The sequence below is a fragment of the Lytechinus variegatus genome, chromosome 19, assembly GCF_018143015.1.
Source record: "Lytechinus variegatus isolate NC3 chromosome 19, Lvar_3.0, whole genome shotgun sequence".
Lineage (NCBI taxonomy): Eukaryota > Metazoa > Echinodermata > Echinoidea > Temnopleuroida > Toxopneustidae > Lytechinus > Lytechinus variegatus.
The window spans coordinates 1,986,877-2,008,474 of record NC_054758.1 but is presented as its reverse complement, the minus strand read 5'-3'; the positions used below and the strand labels follow the sequence as shown (position 1 = coordinate 2,008,474).

At 36.7% G+C, this 21,598-nt stretch overlaps 1 protein-coding gene and 1 long non-coding RNA gene across 2 annotated transcripts in view; one reads left to right on the top strand and one right to left on the bottom strand.

Annotated features, from left to right (window-relative positions):
* The first annotated feature begins 11,473 nt into the window (after positions 1–11,473).
* LOC121405883 lies at positions 11,474–14,395 on the top strand. Its single transcript, XR_005968718.1, has 2 exons — positions 11,474–12,374; positions 12,626–14,395. It is a non-coding gene; the product is annotated as an uncharacterized LOC121405883 (long non-coding RNA).
* Positions 14,396–18,540: 4,145 nt separating this feature from the next.
* The window catches only part of LOC121405851 (sialidase-4-like), a 34,851-nt gene continuing 31,793 nt past the window's right edge, over positions 18,541–21,598 (bottom strand). The window contains 1 exon segment of the mRNA XM_041596823.1: positions 18,541–20,733. Within this exon segment, the coding sequence (XP_041452757.1) occupies positions 20,374–20,733 (360 nt within the window). The 3' untranslated portion in view covers positions 18,541–20,373.

The following is a 21,598-nucleotide window of genomic DNA, read 5'->3' as shown; positions in this document are numbered from 1 at the left end:
TTGATGGAAACCTCCTTACTTCGGATGACAATTTGTTTGTCTTACTTTGCAAATTGTATAAATTCTAACCTAAACATATTTTATTTCAATTACAGACCAGATACTGTCAAAACAATTCGTATTATTGAGATGAATCAGAAAGCAAGGCTAAAGATAACATATTAATCGACGACAACTTTGATTTACCAATACGACAAATGAATTTCATAAAGTTATCATTCTCAACACATTGATGTATAGGGGACGATATACATGCTTTGTTACAGCCTAAATCCATGGAAAGTCAACCATCAATGTTGTGATATTGTGAAAGAACTGTTTCAAATTAGGCTATGTACGTTCCAACTGATATTTGGCGTGATCATTATTCCTCGATAGTGCTTTGTGACATAAGTACGTTAGCCTTGAGTATGTACTAACTACAGATTGAAATTGCGTTGAAACCATACCAACATCTACAATACACCATGTGTAATGTATTAAAAAGTCGAAAGGAATCCTCAGCTCTACTCTTTATAAATTAAGAAATTATTGTTAAATTTTCCCCATCAACTCAACGATCTTGTGTTAATTCTTTCAACCTGCGTTCATTGCTATAAGGCAGATGTTTTTTTTTACCCCCCCCCCGAAAAGAAAAGAAACCTTATGGAAGTTGATTGTACATGTCGTTGTAATTCTAATCACATTCAGTAAAATTTAAGTTTGATTTGCTTATAAAAGATATACCGGGCCATGTAGGTCCATACACTTGTTTGGGCTATTTTTTTTTAAAGCAACTTGCTCTCTCTCCCCATGGGTATCCGCAGTTTAATTATTTCAGTTTTACACGTTCTCGTTCTCTGTTGCATTCATTGCATTCTTTGTTTACACATCTAGTAGTCCCTTTTAACTGTGCCCCATCTCGATTTTATTCTGTTGTTTTTGTTTCGTCTTCTTTTCATCATTTCACTTTCGCCCTCTTCTTTAATTCCCTTCCTTCCATTTTACCTGAATTTGTGTTTGTCTTTTTGTAAAACATTGTCCTCATCCAATTTCTAACCCCTATTATAATCCCATCTTCTAATGTCTTTTGGTCTGACGCAGCCGGGTTTGAACCCCGACCTCCTGGTTGTGAGACGGACGCTCTACCAACTGAGGCAACACACCGGTGTTAACCTTCTTCTTCTTTCACCTTTTTGTTAAAGTAAGGCTTCTTCATTTAACTTTTACCCCCTTCATCACTTTCATTTCCTCTTTATCTATTTTTCGCTTGTCCGAACCTTTATTCCTTCCCCATCCCCTCTCATTTCTCATTAACATTTAACAAAATGGATATGCCCTAATATAAGGCCAAGAGCGGACAACATACAATGCAATATTACATTTCTTCAGTGTTCAGGTTCAAAGATCCATAAGGAAAACACAAATAACATGAATAAACTGTATTAATGACCTAATGGGAATAGCCCAACAACCATCATTCCAAATGGAATTAGACAAATTGGAAAGTGGCATATGTAGACGAAATGAATAGAATCTGGAAATTAGCCGAACGAGAAATTAGATTAACTGCACATTAGACCAAGTTCAATATAGACCAAAAATGAATATAGTGAGGATGAGACGAATTGTTATTAGACCAACAAGAATTAGACCAAGTGAAAATAAAACACATCAGACGAAATGGCAAATAGACGAAATGAAAATTAGACCAAGTGACGATTAGCCCAACTGGGCAGATCAAATGGCTATTAGACCAAGTGGCTGGTAAACCATATGAGAATTGGAGTAAGTGGGTTAAGCCCGAATGTTGTTAGCTCATCTGAAGATTAGACCAAGTAATATTAGACCAACCGTCAGTAAACCCTAAATTACCCCACCCCCCCCCCGAGAAAAAATGGCAAAACCATACCTTTCTTCGACTGAGGAAAAAATATACCATAGGATTTCAGTTTCTTTCTTTTATAAATATGTTGCTCATGCAGCGCTCATCATTTTAATGTAGGCTAAAAGGCCTTTTTCTTATTTTAGAGGTTTTGTGGTTTTCATGCCTTGGTCCAGTCAAGATGGTGGCTGGCCCTTCGAGATTTTGTCCTCCCCCTATACTACGTTGTATATCCATTGCATGGATGGAGTGGTGCCATCATATGGAGCGCAGTGAGAGTGGAGGGAAAAAATCTCGAAGGGACATCATTGGCGGCGGAAGCCAAAAATTTAGGGGGTGTCCAGGTAAAATTTTGGGATGGACACAGGTAAAAAATTGGACAAGCGCCCCCCAAAAACCTAAATTTTAGGACTTGCTAACCAAAAATTTTTGACAAGCAAAAAAAAAAACAATACAAAACAAAAAAAAAAAGAAAAAAGTCATCAACCTAAATAGGGGGGGGGGGACAAAACAAGTTTCAGGGGGAGTCCACGTGAATTTAGGGGGGACGCAGGAAAAAAATTGACAAGAAAAAAAAAGAAAAAAAGGTTATCGGAAAAAAAATTAGGGGGGACCGTCCCCCACCTAAAATTTAGGCGGGGGGGACACGTCCCCCCGCTTCCGCCGCCTATGAGGACATCCAAACGAATAATGAATATGCCAAAACCGTTCCATGGGATGCTGATGAAAAAAAAAAAATTCACCAAACGGGGATCAGTTGAAAGTTGGATTGTTACATTTTCCCACATATCTTCCAGAATATATACCGGGGTGCTGCCTGCGTACCCCCCCCCCCAGGACCCCCGCTTCCCAGGGTCATGAACCTTTCATTTCAACTTTGATGAGAACTTTTCGGAACCATCTGTTATTCTCTCTATTTTCTGCCTAATCATGGGTTTTCCCCGTAAACAAATTAGCATTGTGAAATATATCATGAATGACGTAAATGATTAGACAAGGCCAAAACAAATATTTTACAACAGCTGCTCAACATACAGTAGCTTATTAATATTGCATTCCCTCCTTTCATTTCATTTCTTAGAAGTAGAGCTCATCTCGTCCTGATAACTTAATTAGAGTTGTATACATCTCATGTTATATTAAATAGGATTGTCATCTTACACCAATATAGATACATGTGAGTATTCCTAAGATTACAGATATTATAATTTCTACTATTCTTTTTATTATTTCTATTACAGAAATCTGATGTACAACTTATCCAAATTTCATGGCAACATAATGCAATGAAGTTAAGGTTAAATGGTTTTTCTTTAGGTGTGACGTAAATATACTCAATATGCAAGTCTAAGTATATTCTTTTCATAATTATACACACCCAACCAAATATGTCTTCCTTCGGTTCTTCCCCTGTCATGTTTGTATGCCTTGAATAGGTCGTGCAAACGATGTTTAAATATTGCTATACTTCAAAGAAAATAAATAGAGGGGAACAACATTGCGATGCCAAATCATGCTTATGTTATTATATGTAAAACATGAAAATAAAGATAAACATGTTGTGGTGGAATTAGTCCGGGACACTAGCGTACCTACGGGGGTTGCAGAGGGGCAGTCTGCCTCCCTGACGAGCTTGAAGCCTTGCCCAGCCCCTCTGTATAGAGGCTTGCATGTCCAGCACTTCTCTGTATGTATAGCCTACTATTTGTCCCCAAGTGATTTCATGACAATAAACATGGCTTTACTACATAGAAGAAAAGTCCTTTTGCCTCAATAGGGACTTCAAAATGGCAAATTTTCCAAGAAATAGACAAACTTCGAAAAAGTGATCGGGTGACTTCGGCAGTCCCCCCCATTAAACTATTTACAATTTAAAGAAATTAGAAGAAAAGATAGTTTGAAAAACAAATGGAATATGTTTGGTATCAGATTACATCCCCAGTCAAGAAATTCTGATTCATGCAGCGTTGGATCTCAAACTAACGGCACTGCAAGATTGTGAAAAATAGCCCATATATGGTTTTTAAAACATATCTAAAATCTTTAAAAATATTGCCAAAATCTCCATTTTGGTATGAATCAAGCATATTTAGTCCCACTGTAGTTATACAGAGCGCCTCATGTTTAACAACACAAAATCAGTATATGGTATATTTTTTCATTTCTACTTGAGATGGAAGTGGATATTGGCCAAGAGTGTATTCCTATTTTGAGAGTTTCATATCGAAATTTTACAAATGTTACTGTAAAGTTAGAGCTGTCATCCAGAAACAATTTGATACATAATGACGTATTTATGACATAATTGTATACAAACGGAGATATGGCAACTTACATTTCACCTTACCCTTAAAGGTTATTGTTTTATTTTTATTTTTTACTATTTTACATTGCTCTTTGAATTCGATTGTAGAAAACAAGTGATACCACAATTTAAGACTACTAACTACCTAGCAGTAATCTAGAGGGTCCATACTACCCCCCTCCCTACGGTATCAAACCTTTTCTGTGGTGTGGGTTTTACGAACTCCTTTAATATGGCTCCTATGAGATTTTGCTCCGGACTATCAAGCTTCGAGCCTTCGACGGCAAGACAGCACGAACGGTACGGTACGACGTATTTACGTACTTTCTCACTCTGCTAGGCCCCCTCTGGGTTCAAACCTAGAAGAGCTCATTAATGTGCTTTGCTCTATCTTCTGACATATCGTCGACATATCCATCCCGAATCAGACGTCCGTACTGTCCGCGTATACTGTGTCAGTGAATTCCGAAGGGTTGAGGAATTCAGACACTCCTCACGCAAGCATTGTTATGCAATTAAATCTGATACTTTGCTCTAAAAAAAAAAGAAGAAAATATATATCTCCCAGTAATGGTCCCTTCATGCTTGAAAGCACGAGCGTACTTACGGGGGGGGGGGGGCAGACCTTTGGGGCAGACTGTCCCCCCTCCCTGCCTGACGAGTCACAACTGATCTCTGGGCCCCGCTCCTTTCTTCAAATGACGCAATTTGCCCCCCCCCCCCCTGTGGAAAAATAGGAACGCCACTGCTTGAAAGTGTTCCGGTGTGTCTCGTGTATGCAGCTTTTTTCTCTTCTTCTTCCAGGGCTCGCAAGTACGACGATGACTCAGATAGATGTTAGGGACATAATGGAAGAGTTTATTGAGTGCAACCTGCATCCGAGTCCGCATGAGGATCGGTTTGCGTGTTGGAGAAACACCACCGTATGCGTTTGTCTCATCACCAAGACCAAGCCCACAGATGGTGATGATCTAATCCTCGTAGAAAGGAACGAGCCGGGTGGGTTGCACGCAGAGGAGATTCTGCTCAAACGCATCAAGGAAAACGGATACCCAGGTGATGCAAAGATTAAACTGTTCTTAAGCTATTCGCCTTGTAATGACGAAGGCCATAAATGCAGCACTCTACTCAAGGAACTGCACTGTTTATTCAAACAAGTAACGATTAAATTTAGTGGATTCTATTACATAAAAAGACCATCATGTCATTCGTATGGTAAATGTAATTGCAGAACAACAAACGCCTACTCATTCCCCAAACTGCTCGAGTTGGGCGCTGCACCTTTTGAAAAGGATGACTGGGAGACGTTGATAAAGTTACTAACCGAGTACGACAATAAGACGCAGGAAATCGACGACATGGACGAGGCGCGTACCCTGATATCTGCTGCTGACCTGAACGGCATTCGTTATGGAGAGGAGTACGGAAAGTGGCGTGACTGGGAGGATAAACGGATGATGGAGGATTACAATGAGATGCGCGATAAGCTACCACGAGGCACACTTCCTGGTAAAGGTAAAGAAGATGACATTTTCAGGGATGCCGCCGAAATGATCAGTATACCAAGGAGTTGGAATCTCCTCGAGTATAGACACGGTTGCTAGGCAATTTAATAGCGCATTGCCTTTGGCAACCAGTACAGAGGAAGGCTATGGACCAATAATATTCAATGCTAAGGATGCAATTTTGCATTTAAAACTTCGAAATTTTTATTAAAATTATTCTTGAAAATTTGCTGCTTGGTAGTTCGGCATATACAACAATTAACATGTAAATATCTTGCGGCCTGTATGTACTATATATTAACAACTTGATGTGGGGTGCACCTGAACTTTGAAATTTTCAGTTCATATTGCTTTCACGTACCCCCCTCCCCCACTGTTCGGACCGGATATATGTTACCGTAATGTACATGTATTTAAAAGGAAATAATCTTGCATGCATATGGCTTAGGGCCCGGTAACCCAGGGAGCCCAGGACCTTACGTGTAAGGCATACTCACCTGACAAGCGTGAAGTATGGTCAAAATATAATTCCCCGAATAGATAGTTAAAACAGAAATCAAGCACTTACCACGATTATATGGATGAAGGTCTAACGAGTGGCAGTTTCTTGACATCTGGGCACAAACTGGGAACTTCAAAAAAACGAAAAGTTCTCTCCTACCCCAGTCTCGATCGGCCATTTTGTTACGATTCATAACAAAAATGGCCGATCGAGACGGGGGTAGAAGGAGAGAACTTTTCTGTTTTTAGAGGTTCCATATGCATTTTGTGCCCAGATGTCAGGAAACTGCCACTCGTTAGACCTTCATCCATATAATCGTGGTAAGTGCTTGATTTCTGTTTGAACTATTTATTCGGAGAATTATTTTGACCATACTTCACGCTTGTCAGGTGAGTATGCCAAATTACACGTAAGGTCCTGGGCTCACGCCCGCTACGCAGTTCCCTGGGTTAAGGGCCCGGGGGCCACTTACATTTACGAGTGTATACCATGCGCGCGACCAAAAACAACGTAAAAGGGATGTCCTTTTCACGATAGGGCACGTTACGTACGTATAACGTGATAAAGGTGTCAAAAACACAAAAATGAGGGGAAAAGGGTGTCTATTTCGTTAGGAAAATTACGTGTTTAGGGTCGAATTTGTGGGAATGATAAAACAAAATTAAAATGTTTTATAAAGGATGTCCATTTTGCCCCAACACTTCGTGTTTAGAGTCCGATTTGCGCGAGGTGTAGAATATGCATGGGGACGTACTAAACCAAATAAGGTAAAAGCCGACGACCGAACATTCCTGTACTTGTTTAGGGGTTCACTTCAGGGAGTACTTGCCAAGAGTATCGTATTTTTTCCCATACTTGTTAAAGGTAGGATTTCACACGCCAATACTTGCTAAGGGGTGCATTTTCATAATATGGAAATTACGTGTTTAGGGTGCTTTTCGAGACCCGTTGTCGCGCATGGTATCCACTCGTGAATGGAAGTGCCCCCCCGGGGGGGGGGGGGGGGCTTAGGGCCATTTTAGGGGGAATATCCTGGAAGAATGTTAATAATTTGAGTTGGTTTAGGATGGCAGCAATGCAGTCGGGGGTTTCTTGGGTATTAGCTCTCTTATTTTTTTATGGTCATTTTGTTACCTACAAGCAACAGTTATTTAGGAAGTGTTAGCAATTTTGGCATGATCACTAAAATGATCAGGGTAAAGAACGATTGTGCCAGGTTTGATGCTTTTAGCATGTTCTAAACAATGATAGGCGCAATACTATGCAATGGCCCTTGGAAACAGGGGTGCTGAAACATTTACCGAGAAGGGGGGGGGGGGGCCTTGCTGCATGTGTTTGTCATTCACGATAGGCAGCATCATTCATTTTTTTCACTTAAAATACATATATGATATTTTCCACCAGATATGAGTAAAAATACAGAAAAGGAATGGCTATGCAGTATAATCAGAATGATGATACTTTTTTTTCAAAGCAAATATGAACCCTTAGTCAGCAGTGTGTGTAACATTTCCATTTATTCGAACAGGTTTGTCGATTAAATGCATATGATCACGGGTGGCGGGCCGAGCTAGGATCGATCGAACCCCAGACTTTCATACACTGGTTGTGGGGTTTCACGCCCCCCCCAAAGAAGTATGAGAACCGCTAATTGCTGCAAATCTATCGTTTACCCTTGAAAACATGTAGCTTTAATAAGAAGCCTGCGCATGTTTGGTTATAGTGAATTTTGCAGGATGAAGCGAGAAAAAATCAATATAATATGCAGTAGTACACATATCTAAAAAGTTTTGCTACTTGAAATTTATTTATTTGAAAGAAAATATACCTGGCTTGTATATAATGCAGAAAGAAATATTGTTATTATCATCGTATATATTTTAAACTGATATATTAATGTATAGGCCTATATTGAAAAATTTAATATGTTGAATAGTAGTATTTGAAATTTTATTGTAATATTGTAACTCGGGGTCTTTGATGGAGAAACTAGATTTTGATTTATTTACCCCACTCTCATTTACAGGCCTTGTTGAATGGACCATTTCATCATTCACCTCTGTCCATTCTGTCCATTGCACTCATAAATATTCATTAATTGTAATTGACAAAATGGACATAGGTGAATGATGAAATGGTCCATTCAACAAGGCCTACAGGGAAGAATGGGGTAAATAAGTCAAGTGAGTCACTTGATAAAGAGTTGCAGCGGCACTCGAAAGCTCGTGAACTTGTAAGCTAGTGAACACTTTTTGCGAGAGTGATCACGAATTTCCTAGAAAGCCAGTGAACACTTTTTGCGAGAGTGATCACGAATTTCCTTGTTGACCATAGTAGATTGCGAGACAAATGAATACCCTCTAGCGATGATTAGACGTCTATTACAAATCTATAGTAAGTCCGACATTATCCATTAGAAATGTTAGAAATAATCAGCCTAATTTGCATATTAATGAGCAGTTAATAAATTAATGTTAACAATATGATTGCTACTAGCAAATGTTGAATGATTGTATCAAACAAACCTATTTTTTTACTTTGAATACACCAACAGAAAATGGGTGAAAATCCCAGGGGGACATGTCCCCCCTACTCAAAATAGTAGGGGGACACAATATCAAATGTCCCCCTACACAATAAATTGGGTTTTGTAGTTTACATATTGATTTACATAATATTTGTGAAATTTGCTTTTAGGTAATATTACATTAAAGTTATGAAGTTCCTATTTAACACCACTTTTTACATAATTTCTGTCAAACATTCAAGTTAGGTAATATTTACACAATAAATTTGGTTTTGTAGTTTACATCATGATTTACATAATATTTGTGGAATTTACTTTTAGGTAAAAATTACATAAAAGTTATGGAGTTCCTATTTAACATCACTTTTTACATAATTTCTGTAAAACATTTTAATTAGGTAATATTTACACAATAAATTGGGTTTTGTAGTTTACATAATGATTTACATATATTTGTGAAATTTACTGTTAGGTAAAAATTACACAGAAGTTATGGAGTTCCTATTTTACATCACTTTTTACATTTTTTCTGTAAACATTTCTCTGTGTGTACTGCATCATTCAAAATCGAAATAAAACATGTATTTTAGGACGAGATGACCTTACTTTTGGGATAACTTTTTTTTGCTTGTCAAATTTATTTTCGTCGAAATGACCTTAAATTTGGGTTGATAACCCTTTTTTTGCTTGTCAAATTTTCCAGCCCCTTGTCCCCCCTACCTTTTGGGAGAGATTTCCAACCTTGTAACAGAAAATGGGTTTTGATAATGCGGCCTCATTTGCCGTATTTTGGTGGGGCAAATAAGGCCACCCGACAATAATATTTGTGGCTCATTACACTATTTTTTTTTTACCCAATATTGGGTAAAATGGAACATGCATGTTGGTTGGGCAAAACGATACCAATTAATATGTAAATTTTACGCAATGTTGCATTAAAATTTACCCTTCATGCGTTTTGCCAAAAAGGGAGGAAAATTCCCGGCAAACGCATGTTCCAATATTCTACCCAACATAGGGATAATTTTTACTGGTTTTTAGAGTGTAATATGCAAATTAGGCTGATTATTTCTAACATTTCTGATGGATAATACTGGTCTCCTCCGGATCTTGTAATAGACATATAATCATGTTTCTGCTACTTAACATTAAAATGATATAATTAGAATTATAAAAAAAGGTGGCATTATTTACCCCACTCTCCCCTTTACTGAATAGAATTAGTTAATTCCTGTTGGGGGGGGGGGGGGTGGGTATTCCCTTTTTATCTCTAAGAATAGGAATCAGCAAGGTTTTGCCAAACTGAAAATTGAATATAATTATTATTGCATACAGCCTATCTCACTTGGCATTTAATCATGTTGTTGTGAAATACCTTATCTTATGAAAGCTTTGTATTGCCCAATAAAGTCACTTCTGTTCAATTTTATTCAATCTCTTTCAAATTTTGATCATTATGATATAGGCTACATTACATTTTTCAACTATTATTTTGTGATATAATCTTGCAAATTCAAAACGCATCTGAATTACATTATTTTGTTTGTCCATTACTAGTATTTGATTGATCTACATATTATTTCATTCAATGAAAATGAATAAAACTTGTACACAGTAAAAACGCTGTTAAAGAATGTTTACAACGTTGTTTACTATATGAATTACCTTATAGTAGTTGTTTAACATTTTAAACAATCATGTTTAATTTATTGAAGATTAGATATTGAAAATCAAACTTTGTTGTTTAAGATTTTAAACACTTGTTTAAACTGTTTAAACAATTACTGTAAGGTTCATCTAGTAAACAGCATTGTATAAAAATGTTAAACAGCGTTTTTACTGTGTATATGATTTTATACACTGGGAGACCAGCAAGATAGCAATTTATTTTGCAAATTTGAATGGCATTGTTCAGTTTCTACTTAAATGAATCTTTCTAATGTGAATATCAATGTCTTCAACAGAATTGCCTTCCATCAAAGGGTGGGGGGGGGGGGGTATTTTTTCATGAAGATTTAAGAGTGACTTAAAGTCGGTTTCAAAATTTAAACGGCAACATGAATCATGATTGAAAACATGGTTACAAAACATCTGAATTACATTATTTGTTTATCCATTATATTGATTGATGAAAAGTAACATGCATATCATTTCATTCAATTGTATTTGATTTTATACACTGAATAAAATTGTTGGGAAACCAGTGAGTTACTAATTTGTTTTGCAAATTTGAATGGCAATGTTCAGTTTCTACTTAAAGGGGAAGTTCACCCTGACAAAAAGTTTATTGTAAAAATAGCAGAAAAAATAATAAAAATATTGCCGAAGGTTTGAGAAAAATTCATCAAATAATTAAAAAGTTATTAGAATGTCAATTATTTGATTTGTGACGTCATATGCGAGCAGCATTCCTACATAGCGAAAGGTAAAAAATCAATGAAATGTCATTTTCTCAGAAAATTTAAAAGGGTTTTCACTGTACCTTTTGTATATCAATATTAGACAAATCATTTCACACCCGATCATAAACAGAAAACAAAATGAAATCATCAGGAACCATACACAATTTGATATTCATGCATTTTATATTACATAACACATGGGGCAACTGCTCGTTTATGACGTCACAAATCCAAAACTTAGAACTCTAATTTCATACTCTTTAACGGATTTTCCTCAAACCGTCACCAATAGTTTTTACTATTTTTTCTGCTAATTTTACAACAAAGTTTTCTTCAGGGTGAACTTCCCCTTTAAATGAATCTTTCTAATGTCTTCAATAGAATTGCCTTGCATCAAGGGGGGGGGGGGGTTCATAAAGATTTTAGAGTGACTTACAGTCGATTTTCAAAATTTAAACAGCAACATGAATCATGATTAAAAACAGGATTACAAAACGCACTGGTATGAGATACAAACGGAGAGTTCTGTGTCCCCCATTCCCGCTCGTAAGAGTAAACGTCTTTCAAATCGCGATTTGGAGGAAAATTTAAACATCGAAAAAGATAATTCCATACAATATGCACATCCGACCCCATATATGTGGGACTTTCATGATTTTTTTTATCCCTGATTTCTGGTTCTTTCAACAGTCTGTAATACTTTCAAAGGACCATGACTTGGTCAGTTTAGGAAGTGAAGTAAAACACTTGAGAGAAATGGGGGTCGGATGTACTGAAAGGTTGAGTATTTTACAGGAATTACCCGTTTATAACAGCTTCATATTTTCGACATTGGACAATGCATCCCTGGTCGTGTTTGTGTTTTGTGACTGACTTTTCAATCATGATTAATGTTGCTATTTAAATTTGAAAAAAAAAACCCTCGACATTGAACACACCCTAAATCACACTAAAATCTTTGTGAAGCACCCCCTGGTCATATAGTACACAAAGAAAAGGACAAAGCTCGTATCATAGATTAATAATCAAGCAATATATTCAAACGACTATATAATGCATTTTACATTAAAAAAGCAGATCCTGATATACAGATACAATCAATTTGAACAGTCTCATCCAGTACTTTTCAAGCAATTCTCATATGGGTGTATTTTCACAGGAATGCATGTAGAAGGTTTGCGATGGATTCAAGTGTCATGCTGGTCTGATGGAGACTGAGCCCTCTATAGAAATCATGGCACGTATTCTGAAGTCGGGATTAAAGTTGTGGTTTAAGTATGGGAAGCCAAAAGTATAAAAAAATTTTTATTAAGTTCTATGAAACATATATGTTTCTTATGTTTACTTTGCTCTTTCCTGATTCATTGATGATGAAGACAATCATCTAGTTATACTTCCTAGACAATTATGAATGACTTGAGAGCCAAATGAGCTGAAGTATGATATCTCTATTATCAGTGATTTATGTAACAATTGGCTATCCATACTTTAACCACAACTTTAAACTTTATTTTGTTGAGATACCCTGTAAACTAAGCATAATTGATACATAAAATCTGTATAAACCATCATGGGTTCAACTGATAGATTTCAAAACCACCTCTGTGCATGGGCGGAAATCTCTCCCAAAAAGTAGGGGGGGGGGGGGGGGACAAGGGCTGGAAAATTTGACAAGCCCCCCCCCCAAAAAAAAAGTTATCACCCCAAATTTAAGCTCATTTCGACCTAAATAACATGTTTTATTTCGATTTTGAATGATGTATTTCTAACAGTCATATAAGACCGCAAATAGTAGGGAGGACATTTGATATTGTGCCCCCCCCCCTACTATTTTGAGTAGGGGGGGGGAACCCTTCCCCCTGTCCCCCCTGGGATTTCCGCCCATGCCTCTGTGAATTTGGGCCATTCAGTCTACAACAGGCCCTAAAGGATGAAAGCAAAGGTTCTCACTGTAAAACCATGTCTTCCTCCTCAGGAATCCCCCAAGTAGCTTGTTATAACCAATCCTCACAATTCATGGGGAAGGTGAGAAAATAGTCTGCAAACACAGACTAATATTTGTCACTTTAACCAAACCATGTCTAGAGTAAAGACTAGATGCCAAAAGGACCACAAAAAACTTCAGAATTTTGCTTTGTACTGCAAATGAAATAAAAACATGTTGACACTTATGAAACACCTCGAAGTTTGCCAAACTGTTAACGAAGGACATATAATTGCAAATTACTGGATTACAGTATGCCATTTCTAGACATTTGTGCATTTCACAAAATACCAGATTGCCTGTGAAAAGCACCTAAGAGATCTATGACACCAAGGGGTGTTGCAAGAAAATATTTGCGATCAATTGCAAATATTCTGTTGCAATTTTACAACTGATAGATCAATGTTCGCTGTAGCAAATTGGATTACACTTCTTGTTCCAAGGAGCAGATTAGCAATCAATCACTAATTTGCAATTATCTGCAAGACATATGATTGATTTAGGGACCAAAAATAGACTTGTGATTAATGGCAAGTATCTTGCAACACCCCATAAGACATTGCCAATATGACGTGCCAGCACATAGAAACATTACAAGCAGACTTTGGAGGTATAAAGGGCCCTGTCTTACACAGAGTTATGATTGATCCAATTAATCTCAACTGTATGGAAATCCACCCACACCGTAACTTTCTTCTACAGGAAATTAGCTCAATCTCATTTTAAACAAACAGAGTCACACTGAATCTCCAAGAGAATTACAAAATGTATGAATATACATCATATCTGTAAAATACTTGAAAACACTGAATTTTAGATGATGATGTTGCTGGCCATCCATAGTTGTGGTTGATTGGATCAATCGCAACTCTTTCTAAGACAAAGCCTTGCTCTTGCATCTAACTATTCAAAGGGAGTGTCCCTGGTAATATCATACACCTAAATGTGTACGTGACCAATATACAGCATCATCTTTATTATCATTACCTCACTAACTGTTGCCAATTTGATAATGATCTTAAAATATATCTCTTCTAAAATCGTCAGTGTAAAATGAGAAAACAAACACCAATAATTGCAATTCATTGACATCTTTTTGATGTTACATTATGTACTAGACATACACGAATACCTCAGCAGTGTAGAAAAAAAATGTTTTGCAACCTCACAAAACGTTGCAAATTGAATAAATTTTTTAAAGAATCTACCTTCCTGAAAGTTATTGGCGCAACGTGAGACACATCAGCACCGATGTTAAGTGTGATCAATTGTCATTACTCTGATGTTAAGTATTAGTGCACAAACATTCACACAAACAAGAAAAACAAAATATTTTCACAACTGACTTGTGAGCAAGATCATACTTTACATTTCCTTTGAAAACAGATTAAGTATCACAAATAACTGATGATATACAGGGCGTCCCAGAAAAAAGGAAGCCAGGATTTCCATGTATTTTCTTTAAGGCAAATGAATTATGAAATTTAATTTACATATACAATTCAATTATTTCTCTATAGTTTGATGCTTGATGTGAGATAAACACTACATGGATTTCTTTCATCATGATAGGCAGATTTCAAAGCAAGATATTACGTAAGCTTGCCTTACATAGCAGGATGAAGAAATTGAATAGACCAGGTGACTAGGATAACACACCAATGAACACTTAATGAAGGTATTTGTTGCATTCCTAATTTGAATGCATATCTTCGCATGTTGCACAATGTACTTGACAAACTGTGAAATACCAGTCGTTTGTGGAAGCATTGTTGTTTTTTGTGGATGTAAAAGAAAAACGACAATTCAAAAGAATAATAATCAGGACATCAAAGTTGGTGCTTATCTCATTAGATTTTAAAGCACCATGTCACTTTAGTACAAATGACCTTCTTCTGATCATGCTAGAATCTTTTGATCATGCGCAGAAAGGAACTACGAACTGGCTTATTGTGAAATCTATCTCTGAAAACAGCTTTTCCTTTTTTGTGGGACGCACTATACAGCAAGACATTTAGATCAGTACATATATTTATGCACAATGTTTGAGCTGGTAATTGTTACGTATAAAGCCCCAAAATGCCTGTTTGGCATTCAAGATGGGCTATATTTCACACTTGCTATAACAAATAAGACAAAAATCAAAGTAAAAGGAAAACGCAAAGCACCAGTAAATTACATTTAGCATATGCCTTAGCGGTGGTGAACACATCTAACATACAGTTAAATGCAATTGTCCAATCATACGGGTATCTAAGTAGCTAAGATATAAATGGCAAGAAATACTCATTCCTCCCCAAAGTGAATAATTATTAATATATATATATACATTAAAACATACATTGCATTCTGAATAATATATCAATTAAATTGTCCAAAGTGGCTACAAAACGAACAAAAGATGAGCAAAATTCAAGAGAAGCAACAAAATATGCAACATTTTACGGTAATCCTTTCCTGAAAAACAGTGTACAGGTTTCACCTTGTCGATATTATTTGCTGGTTTGTGCCGATCATGACAGGAGCTGATGAGGGGGAAATGTGCAGAGAGGTCGCACATACCATGATGCTGGCTGTCCATAGTCGTGATCGATTAGAACAATCGCAACTTTTTGTAAAATTTTGGCCAACGTATGTTGCTTCAAATATCTAATTCAAATTGTATGAATTAACTACATAATGATCAACTGCATTACTATTAAGTCCAATCAGTGAGAAAAAAATTGCACAATGTGTCTAATAGAAAAATTAAGATAAAACACCCAAGAAATCGTCCAATGTTGAAAAAATATATAACACTGCTCATTTCTTTATAACCTGTGTGGCAGTTGTAAAAACTTCCAAAAACAACAATAAAATAACAAATACTGGTATGAAAATCTTATGACAAATACACAAAAAACATGTTATAGGTTTGTTGGTGCTGTACATCTTTGTGAATTATGTAAACATGCATTTAATGACATCACAGTTATGTGTATGCAATAGCAGTGTGTTTTGGAAGAATTTTCATATTTGATCTTTGGTTCATTACAATAATAATACATATAATAATATTTGGTGCTCAAGGCGCTGATATATTACCCGGCTAAGCTGGGCTATCGATTCCGGTGCGCTCAGCTTTTTGAGGAATTACTTCCTGCTCTGGGAATACCCATTTCCCTCGGAGATGGGTCGATAGCAGCACAAAGAGGATCAATTACTTTAAGGAAATCACACCAAGGGTGGGATTTGCAGGGGCCGCGGAAGCTGAGGGGGGGGGGGGGTTGGATTCAGTCCCCCACTTAAAAAAAAAAACATGTACAAAAACCTAAAAATGCCCATATGGTTGTGATCTTTTGCATGGTCAGCCCCCCCCCTCCACTTTGAATTGAAAACTGTTTTGTGGCCCCTGATTTGAACCCACTGCCCTCTGTTGGTCTGGAGACCAATCTGCTGGCCCCCATTGAGCCACAAATGCCACATGCCTCTACTAATACTGTACATGCAAATTTATCAAAAAGTGGTTCCTTGATAATTGCTTCGACGACAGTTTCTCCAATGGAAAATCTGCAAATTAAGCCAAACATAAAATCCAACCTCCATAACTAAATAAACCCTTATCATTATCTTTACATTTTTCTGAACCAAAATATCTAATACCATTCCAACTTTAACCCTATGCCCTCTGTGATATCAAGACCAGAGCAATTATTACAGGAGCAATTGTTGTGTCACCAAAAAAGCACCCTCGTGAAAATCTATATTCTTTGTCGTGATGACTGTGTTGATGCACTTGATGATCATGTTGATAGCAATAATGATGTTGATAGTGACAATTATGATTGCAGTAATGAAGTAATGATGGCAATGAAAATGGTGCTGGTGATATCGAAGATAGGGATGGCGACATTGAAGAGATGTTAACATAAATTCCATTGAATAGAACTAAAATCATTTGCAAGCTCAGAGTAAATTGACTTTTGAAAGAAAATATTATGCTGTCTATAAAATATATTAATGAAAAAGAAAAAAAACCCTGCAATTTCATCAAAGAACAGGAATTAAAGTCTAGCTTTAAGAAAATATATTTTTACAAGCAATATTTGGATGATTCCATTCACACATAAAACAAAGATAATATCATATATATTGTGAGTGTACAATACAAAACAGTTTTCACGGTGGGTTGAATTAAGCGTCAAATAGGATATCAAAAGCAAATAAATGTAAATTATATTTACATCATTAAACCACATCACACAGGTCTGACAAAAGTGAACAAAAACATGGGGCAGATTTCTATAATTGATTGCACCTTTTTATAATCAATCACTAACAAATCAGCCCAATAATCAATCACTATGCTTTGTCAAAAATCTTCAGTATGTCCATTTTTAAGGCTATTTCATGATATGTAAGAAAAGAACCTTGGGCCAAATATTACAGAGAGTTACGATTAATCAAATCAATCGTAACTCTATGGAAATCCATCAACGTCATAATTTTTTTCTTCAGGAAATTTGCACGATCTGCTTATAGTAAACAAAGAGAATCACACTGAATTTTCAAGAGAACGGTGAATGGATGCATATACATCATATCTGGAAAATATTTTTAGTAATCATACATTCAATAATAATAATAATCAGTTCTTTTATAGCGCATAACACATATCCCTATGCACTTGGATGATGTTGCTGGCCGGCCATATTTGAGGGCCCCATCTTACAAAGAGATACGAATGATCCAATCAATCGTAAATCTATGGAAATCCATCAGTATCATAAATTTTTTCTACAGGAAATTTGCACAATGTCCTTTATAAATAAAGAGAAGCACAGTAAATTTTCAAGAAAACAATGAATGTATGAATATACATCATAGTTAAAAATTATTTTGAACAAACATGAACAATGGATTTTGACATTTATGGCCGGCAATAGTTGTGATTGATCAGATCAATCACAACTCTTCACGTTGCCTGTATTTATTTTCATAATAGTACGTGATCATAAAATAGCTTTAAAAAAAGACGTAAGGAAGCTTTTCAACATAAGCACTCTCGGAGGAAAATTGCATGAATGACCAGAATTCTAGAACAAAGCAATATATAATAGAACCTACAGTGACAATGGATGCTAAACGATAAACGATGAGCTTTAATTGGCTGTCAAGGTTAACAAATTAGGCTTAGTAACAGCCGTAAATTGGAGAAAAGCAACTAAAATAAAGCTAGGGTTCTTACAAATTCCTTGGCCCGAATTCACAAAGGTGGTTTTGAAAACCCACGGTTGAGTCCATGGTTTATGCAGATTGAAGAGTGGACTCAAGAATAAAAACAGAGGACTCATGAACAAAATAACGTATCTAACCATGGTAACAGGCGTCAATTTGGCGCACTGTGACAAAAACGCGCATCAGCATTGGACATGTTTTATACACGCGCTCGATACGCGCTAAATTAAGCGTAATTTATACAGGAATTCTGCATAAACCATGGACTCAACCGTGGGTTTTCAGAACCACCTTTTTGTGAATTCGGGCCCTTCTGGCTGCACAAAATGGGGTCAGTTTATATATGCTGCCTCATTCATGCGCAGGTGAGTGAATAGTACATGTATTATAATGAAAAGTTCCATCAATTCAATATCTCTATCCCTTTGTGAATTTGAGCCAGGTGAGGATAATGATAAATTCACGACAACACACAACATTAAACGACAATAACAAAAAATATCACAGTAGATACTGATTACATAGTTGTCATCTTGATTATAAAATCGATGACTATTAATAAATATTCTATTTCACTTTAGCGTACTTTACATTTGCAATACTCAATGATTATCCTAATATATCTATTTCAGCTCATAGCTTTTTACAAAAAATAAGAATGCTTGAAGTAATTACGGTATATTCTAATGACTCTAAGGGGGTGTTGCAAGAAAATATTTGCGATCAATTGAAAATGTTCTGTAGCAATCTAAAACTGATAGATCAATGTTCGCTGTAGCAAATCGGATTAAACTTCTTGTTTCAAGGAGCAGATTAGCAATCAATCACTAAATTTCAATGAACTGCAAGACATACGGTTGATTTAGGGACCAAAAATAGACTTGCGATCGATTGATCGCAAGTTTCTTGCAACACCCCATAAGTCATACTTATATCTTTGTGAAACACCCCCTGTAGCCAAACGTGAGGTCACGGATTCACCCCACACGGTTTATTTTCATTTGGTTTAATGTCAATTCGTCCGATTGCCATCTTGTCTACTATCATTTGGCCTACCATCAGTTCATCACATTTCCACACATTGCCATTTCGTCTACTCCCCATTTCTTCTAATAACCAGCTGGTCCAATAGCCATTTAGTCCATGTACCATTTGCTTTAATTAGATTAAGTAATGAAAAAAATGGATGTTAGACCAACTGATTATGAGGCAAAATGGTCATAGACAAACTGTTGATTAGACAAAATGATCACTGGATCAAATGGTTGTTAGACGAAATGTTGGACGGAATGGCGTTAGACTAAATGAAGGTAGACCATGTGGTGAGTGAATGAGTTGGCAGTACACAATTCACAATTTACAGAAAACACGAAGGGCTGCCTGAGTTAAATCTACATGTCGTGCCCAAAGAAGATTAATAAGAAGTTTTAAAATGTGTGGACAAGTACGGCCTTCCAGTATACCACTTGTTAATGTTGGAGTAGTCATGTTGCTTGGAGACAAAAATTGAACTCAATGTGAACACGAATATGAACTGTGATAATGTAGTTTTTATCTAGAGCATTTCAGACCGGTAAGGACTCTCTGAGTGAATGAATGGAAACTGTACCCCAGTATATACTTATTTGTGTTGGCAAAGTCAGGTACGACATGTTTATCATAGATAGGACCTGTTAGATTGCACTCAACGTGAAACGGCCACAGAAGTTGGCTTGCGATGACATCATGCACATGATAGTCAGAATCGCGATATTCACATTCTCAATTTCTCAAATGAATGTTGGAGATAATGCAGCTCATGCGGAATGCCTTGAGATGACGTCACTTACGAAGCAGTCCACCATTTCATTTTGCAATCTAATGCTCCCTAATGCCAGTACACTAAAAAAGGTTCTCATGGAGAACTAAGTATGAATAAACCCTGGGGGTGTTTCACAAAAAATGTGACTTAAGTCGCACTTCAATTCCATATTGCGTACGGTATAGAACGCATCAGCATTGAAGTGCGACTCTAAGACCTGCTTAAAGCTTTGTGAAACACCCCTCAGATCTACAAAACGTAAAATTTCAAACTGCTGGATCAAATTTTAATTTCCCTTTATCTAGTCCACCTAAAAGGGATTCTATATTAAATATTTTGAACATAATACTATCGTGAGATGTTGTGTTGCCAGCTTCAAATAAAACAGCAAAATTTTGCGATTTTAGACCCGTGATTGGATTTCTCATCTCGAAGTACGTGAGGTCCGAATAGCCAGAGAAATTTGAAAATATGTTCCATGCGGGGCTCCACGTCTTGCATCCATCTTTGCTGAGGCGTATCGAGAGGCGCTCACGAAACTTGGGCGACGCGGGGTTAGAGAAGAGGACCCACGTGCCGGAGTCGGTGACGTAGGGGCGGGGCGCTGGGAATCCTATCATGCTGGCCTGTATTGAGAAAAGAGGGAAACGGTTGTGGCCGAGTATTTTTAGGGATAAATAAATTTTACAAAAAGTAGAAAATTATGCTTAAGGTGTCATAGTCGTTGAGCAAGTTGCTGTTTCGTAGCCATTTTTTAGTTTTGAAAAAAAAACATCTTTAGTAATAAAATATCTACAAAGTGTATAATAAATTAAAAGATATGTACCTCAAGTTTTTATTTGAAAGTTTATCATCATCATCCAATTTATCCCTAATAACACTTGGGGGGGGGCTGAATCACCCCCCTTAACATTTTTCGCGATTAATCCGCCATGCAAAATTTTTTGAAGGCATCGCTCGCTGACTTTTTATTTTCAAGTCTCACGCAACGTTTCAGACCAAAATTGTGACCCCCGGGTACGCGGTTCTGAAATTAAGCTATATTTCGTAAGTGCATGCAGACCTTACATCTAGGTGTCAAAATAGCCCAGTCTATTTAGGGTTATGAGCATGGTGCCTCAGGCAACCGATTATAGAGTTAAAATCATACACCGCATCTGACCAACATGATCAAGAACATTCCTGTATTTCAAAAGCTGAAAATCATTATCCAATATGGAAACACATAAAATGAACCTGAAATAGAAATCAGTATTTAATATAAAACCATCAGTATTCTTCTCATTCTTCATTAATAAATACAGAAAATCAGTACTACTCGGCAGCTCTAATACACTCAGACTGTGCTTATGGGCATTTAAACCCAAAATTAGAATAAAAAAATCTTTAAAAATGCAACTACACGTACCTGGCAACACACCAGCTTTTGTATTTAATATGAAACCATCAGTATTTTCTCATTCTTCAATAATAAATACAGAAAATCAGTAC